Raw genomic sequence first — 6,612 nt, forward strand, 5'->3', positions numbered from 1 at the left:
ACTTTGAAATCAACCTATTATTATTGACTGGGTCTGGGTTTGCTTTCTTTGGCAAAGAAAAACAGTCAATGTGTTTTGAAGCAAAATACACCGAAACCGTCTATCTAAACCGTCTATCTAAATGTTTCTTTGACGATGGCCCATCATCAAGGTGGCTTTTGTTATGCGCCTTTCACATTGAAATTGACCCTGACTGCAGCCAGCCAAGTGGAGGAGAGCTGTGAGAAGGTGGGAGGAGGTGTTGCTACAAGACAAAAAGCGAAACGGCGATTGACTATTTCCTGAAAGGTTAAAGGGTAGTGTTCCTGCCTCCTTATCACCAAATCTCCAGCACTGTCCTCCTACTAGGACCTCAGGACACAGCACAGACACACACACACACTCAGCGAACGCACGCACACACAATGGAGTAACCACGGACAAGCCACAATAATATTTCAGTGCAACTTGCAGGCCGCAAGCTCCGTCAAAGTGACCGTCTACCTAGGCATCCACCTACCTAGGCGATCCACCGAGTTTTACAGGTAAGGACTTTTTAAACGGTTATTTCCAGTGTGGTTTTGTGGTAATTGGCTTTATTTCCTCGGCGGGTCCAAATGCTTCGCGTCTTGTGCGCCCTAGTCTAGTAGATTAAACTTTCTCGACCACACAAAACAAAGTGGCTTCAGCAGCATACTCTGGCACACAAGGGGACGATGGCAGATACATATCAAGCAATTACAATTGCAATTTCGTTCGTTTGAATATAACCACTGGCAACCTGTGTCCTAATGTGTAGCTTCTTACAGTGGGTTTAATTTAAGAATTAATGAAATGATTCTCTCTGTTGTGTCACTTGTGTGCTACACCGAATGATTGTGTGCAGACTGTGCACTTTCTTGTGACTCAAACGGAAGTGGCACTATTGCCCACTACAATAATGCATTGATTTGTAGGCTATGTGTCCTAGTATTTTTCTCAAATGATAATATGATATAATTTGTATATTTGAGCCTTTAAAAATCTCCAACCTCTAAGTAGGTGACTTAAATCATGTATTTCTTCTCAATGTCAGGCCCGGGGACCACTGGGGGTCCAATAAGACCCCTACAAGCCTGTAACATTTATACACTGAGGATTTTACTTTAAGTAGTATATCTACAAGCTCAAAACACGTCATGTTTTGAGCCTACAGAACTTCTGTAGTATGATCAAGTATAGGGTATTCAGAGTCAGACACAGTTTCCGACAGCATGCAATTGTATCAAACTGGGGGTCATTGAAATTAAATGGACGACCACCAATCTAACTGTCCTGCCTCGTTCTGTGTCTCAGGTATGATGAATAAAAGGAGCGAGGTTGTTCTGTCCGTGCTGGGAGAGCTCCAGAATGCCACAGAGAACTCTGGCCTGGAGGCCCTCATGTTGGTGGCCAGAGAGGTGGAGCAGATCCTGGCTCCCTTCCAGCTGCCCCAGGCCGTCTGCCAGGACTTCCCCGCCACCACGGACATCGACGACATCGCCCACAGCCTGTACCCGGCCGACGCCCCCGGCGACCTTCTGCCCATCGCCTGTAAGGGCGAGGGCAACCTGCTGTTTGATGCTGCCAGCGTTCTGCTCATGGGCACAACGGCGCTCAGCTTGGAACTACAGGTGAGCAGAGATCAATGGGCAATTCGTTGTCACTTCAACACCTACTACTTTATTTTCGTTATTGTTCCGTGTGGGTAAAATGCTAATCGCAAACACAGAAACCACTTGGCCATCATATATGCAAGAATATATTACATTTTCTAGTAGTGAAAATAGCAGATATACAAGCTTGTTTTTGGTTCCCGGGCAGACGTCTAATCAAAGCTCTCTTTTGGGTCTTGAAAAGTTTGGGAACCACTGTGCTAGAGCATACCTTCATTTACTTCTGTATCATAATCATACCCAGTGCATTCATTGTCTCCACCAGGCCGAAGGCATGGGGAGAGAGTATGTTTTGCACTCCGTCCGTGTGTCCGTCCGTCCGTCCGTCCGTCCGTGTGTCCGTCTGTGAACAGCTAATCTCTGGCACCGTTGGTTTGATCGCAGCCATACTCTGCACACACACTCCCTGGATGCCAGAGCTGAACCTCTGCTCCAAAGTTTTCACATTGGCCTGTTATAGCGCCACCAGGAGGCCGCTTTGTGCAAAACAAATGTTTTGACAGTACACCTACAGATTTTGTCCAAACATTACGCAAATTGGTATACAGTCTCTCTAGAGCCATTCAACGAAACGGGTCTTTCAGATTTTTCAGACTCCATCCTGATTGGCTACGATTGGCTTCCAAAGTTCGCAGGAGTGCTCCGTTTCAAACAAAATGCTGCAAATCATGAACACATCGTGTGATTTCCGTGAAATCTTGCATGCACATTCCCACTAGGCCGAGGAAGAAATGCCACTTGAATATTTTCAATTCAGCCTCATGGTGGCGCTATAACTGGCCGATTTGTGTTTTTACCTATAACTGCACCGATCTGTGTAAAACCATGTATGCACACTCCCTAGAGGCCAAGGAAAAACCATGCACACACACACGCACACGCACACACACACACCCTCCTGGTGGAGACCTGTGCCCAGAAGGGCACTTTTTCTAGTTATCAATGATTTTAACATGACCTTCTGTTTTGCTCACAGGTGAGAACTGTGGTGGAGATGCTTCTGTTTAAACGCTACTACCTGTGTGGGATGATCGACTCCAAGATGATGCTACAGGCGGTGCGCTTCAGCCTGTGCGCCGAGGAGTCGGAGGCCATGCTCAACCTGCCCGTGGCCGTCCTGGAGGCCATCTTCGACGCAGACGTCAAGGCATCCTGCTTCCCCGGCTCCTACGCCAACATGTGGCACGTGTACGCCCTGGCCTCGGTGCTGCGCTGCAGCGTCTACTCCGTCTACCCCATGTTCAACCTCAAAATCCGCCCGTACTTCAACCGCCTAGTGCGCCCCCGGACCGACGACGCGGCGGCCCCCACCCTGCACATCATGTGGTCTGGGGAGCTGCGGGCCGGCTCCGTGTTCATGCCGCACCACTTCGTAGCTCTGGCCCAGGCGTCGGATCTGAACACGGGCAGCCCCGCCAACGAGCAGAGCAAGACTCTGCAGCTGCTGAACAAGGACTCGCAGCTGTCCTACGCCAGTCTGAAGGACAAGTACAACATCACCAAGACCACGTTCTACCGCTGGCGGAGGCAGTCGACGGAGCACAGGCAGAAGTCGGCGGTGAGGTACGAGGCCAAGCACTTCCTGCAGGCCTGCTACCGGGAGGGCAAGGTCGTCCCGCTGCAACAGTTCAAGGAGTTCTTCCCCGGCATTCCTAGGTCGACCTACTACGACTGGAAGCAGGAGCTCATGTCCTCTGGGGGGAACTTCTACACCACCTCGCCCTCCACCGGCGAGGTGAGTCCCGTTGACAGTACGGAGCCGGAGTCCTGGCCCTCCTCCTCTCCAGAGGCCAGTCAGAGCGAGTCGGAAACACACGAGAGCGTGGCCAGCATGTTCGGCCTCACCTTTGGCAAGATGGAGGCGGACCGTGCCCAAACCGTTTCCCAGATGCAGGATGCCAAGCGGTGTCTGCAGACCTGCATCGCCACCAACACCACGTTTCCCTTCAGGGCCTTTAAGAAGAACTTTCCTGGGATCTCCAGGTCCACCTACTACAACTGGAGAAGAGAGGCCATGCTGTTCAATGGAGGATACAAGCCCACCGCCGGTAGTGGTGAAGACAGCTCGGACGCGGACAAGAGCCATAGTCCAACGAGTCTGCCCTCCCAGTCCCCACCGATTCTCTCTGCCTCCGCCCAGCCTGCCGCTCCAAGAACCAAGCTCTTCCGGCGAAAGCATGAAAGTCTCCGCCGGGCATACATGAGTAAGAAGTACCTGAGGGATGAAGCAAAGAGGCATGTTCAGCAGTCCAAATGGTCTCTGATGAAGTTCAAGCTGAAGTACCCATCCATGTCACCCTGTTTGTACTGGCAGTGGCGGAACGAGCGAAAACGGATCATTCCTGTTGTGGATGTCTCTGAGAGCATGGAGAGAGACACTATGACTACACAGATGGAAGAGCAGGCGATGGAGAGGAGTCGAGTGTGTGCATCTTTCACTCCTCTGAACCACCCCACCACGCCGATGGAGGAGCAGGCCATTGGGAGAGCCGCTGCACAGGTCAAAGAGGAGTCGATTGAAATGTGTGCATCTTTCACTCCTCTGAACCACCCCACCACGCCGATGGAGGAGCAGGCCATTGCGAGAGCCGCTGCACAGGTCAAAGAGGAGCCGATTGAAATTGAAATTGAAATGAGCCAGGAGAGAGCCACAACACAGATGGAGAACGAGGCGATGGAGAGGAAGATGGCCGGTCAGGATGTGTTCTCCTTTGAGGGGAGTCCTGAAGGTCTGAATAGCCCCACCATGCCCCACATCAACGGCTCTCTTTCTCTGTACAGTCTCCCCGCCATGGCGCCCACAGAGAACCACATGTTTGTCATGGACGTTGTGGCTTTGGCCAACTTCAAAGCAAAGGCAAAGCTGTTCCTGCAGCAACGCTTTGAGGAGAAGTCATTCCCCACGTTCAAAGAGTTCAGGTCCCTTTTCCCCCTCACGCCCCGCTCGACGTACTACATGTGGAAACGAGCTTTGCATCATGGGGTTCCTTTGATTCATGCGTGAAATTATGAATGTACACTAAATGTATAGCCGAATGAATATTATCGGTGCCCTCTCACAGAATTTATGCTCTATCCACCCAAAAGACAAACAACGTACTTTTCTCTTTTTAGACACATTGTTTTTTAACTTCATAATCTGTTGAAGAGAATGGCACAGCTTTTTTTAAACTGTAGGTTTCAGCTGAATGTATTGTTCTGTTCCCCCAACATCCCCCTCTATCTCATGGAAATTTGCACGTGTGTGTGTGTGTGTGTGTGTGTGTGTGTGTGTGTGTGTGTGTGTGTGTGTGTGAAAGGAGACCACCTTGGTCTTGAGGTTCCACTTAACTCCTGTGTGTTTCCCTTCAGGCAAAAGGCAGTTCAAAGTCACTGGTGTGAGGATGGCTGTGAGGATGGCTTTTTCCCCCCCCTAGAGGGATACGACGCAAAGACTTTCAAAGCTGTGTTTTTGCATCTATTTTGAGGTTTTATGTACAGTTTTTCAATCTTTTTATATGTTTTGAGAATTGAATGCACACTTCACTTGAATCACTTGTCTCAGGTGTTTCTTTTCTGACACACATTAAGAAATGTCAACTTCCAAACCAAAAAATAGTCTTATGTAGTTTGCACTATAATAGTTCCATCACATTGTTGAATTGTCTTAAACAGGCATCCTATTTTTTTTTTTTTTGTATTTGCATCATTTGAACTCACACGAGCATGCTATTTTTGTACAGTTTTATGTTTAAAAAAAAAGCTTCCTTTGTTAGAAAATACACTCTTGAATGTTTAAAGAATCATGATGGACTTGATGACCAGGTTGTTTCAGTTTAGTTTCTCTTTAGACAAGCAACTTGTTTGGAGATGGACACGATACAGCCTGCTTTATGCTCAACCATAATGTGACGTAATTTGTTACAAGCACAATATCAATAAACCATCGTTCAACTCTTTAATTTGTTTCCAGTGTGTTTTTACTCTTCCAGATGCTTTAATATACCTGAGTGATAGCCTACTTTGTCGTACAACTGGGTTGCTCACTTGTAATGCAATCTGCAACTGTTTTTCCACTTAAATCCGTACATTTTTGGAGTACAAATGAGTCAACAGCCATGGTTGTGTTCTTTTATTGCTGAATGCTGTAGGCGCTCTTAATGAAGTCTGTTGCAGTCAATTAGATCGGTTTGTCAATACACTATTTTTGCTACCACTTTCACCACAGGGGTTTTATTGGTTTCATTTATGTTTTTTATTGCCATCATTATCAATGAGGTGTAAGTTATTCAGGTTAAACTGGGGCCCATGTTATGTCCATGTGTGCATCTTTCACATTTTAACTTCCACATAGTATCAATGGGGAGAGGGTTAAAACAATTAGTCTGAAAACATTGGTGACACACGAGTGGTTGTTTTTGCTTTGGCTTTCATTCGGAGGGATGCTATTGTGCGTGTGCTAATGAGTGTGCTGGTATAGGGGGATGGAGGTAATTGTATGCATGGGGGGGGATAGAGGTGTTTGGGATGATAAGCAGTAAGCACATACAGGGGAGGGGGGATGCAATGGGCTTCTGTCCACTAATAAAGCAGGTACAAAGTTTCACTAACTATGATTCAGTCTTTTAAAATCTAAGGACAGCCAATATGCTTCAGGGTGCGACACAGACCCCCTTTTGGTAAGCTTTTATTGTATCTCTGGGACACCAACAAATTTGACATTTTTATTGGTTAAGACTTGATTTGGTCTGGTGAAGTCTGTCATTTAATCCACACTTCCTTTACGGTCTGTGTACTGTAGGCATAGAGAGTTACGGTACATTCTCTAGTTGAGTCTAGTAGTATTTACTGTACGTGACAATAATGGCGAACATTAACTATCAATCATTATAGCTGTGGAAACCCCTGGAAACCCCTCAAGGACCCCTGGGGGTCTTCGGACCCCATGTTGAGAATCACC

General features: G+C 47.7%; 1 protein-coding gene across 2 annotated transcripts; it reads left to right on the forward strand.

Annotated features, from left to right (window-relative positions):
• The first annotated feature begins 256 nt into the window (after positions 1-256).
• On the forward strand, positions 257-5,614 carry vrtn (vertebrae development associated). 2 transcript variants are annotated; one of them, XR_013792180.1, is made up of 4 exons: positions 257-524; positions 1,315-1,631; positions 2,650-4,945; positions 4,976-5,614. XR_013792180.1 is itself a non-coding variant. In XM_079527085.1 (3 exons), the coding sequence occupies exons 2-3, from the start codon at positions 1,317-1,319 to the stop codon at positions 4,675-4,677; spliced, it is 2,343 nt and encodes a 780-aa protein (XP_079383211.1). In that variant the 5' UTR covers positions 257-524; positions 1,315-1,316; the 3' UTR covers positions 4,678-5,614. The 2 variants fall into 2 exon arrangements, 1 of the variants encoding a protein (XP_079383211.1); XM_079527085.1 differs by having other exon boundaries at positions 2,650-5,614.
• The last annotated feature ends 998 nt before the right edge of the window (positions 5,615-6,612 follow it).

Source organism: Electrona antarctica, assembly GCF_951216825.1.
Source record: "Electrona antarctica genome assembly, chromosome: 17".
NCBI classification, from domain to species: Eukaryota; Metazoa; Chordata; class Actinopteri; order Myctophiformes; family Myctophidae; genus Electrona; species Electrona antarctica.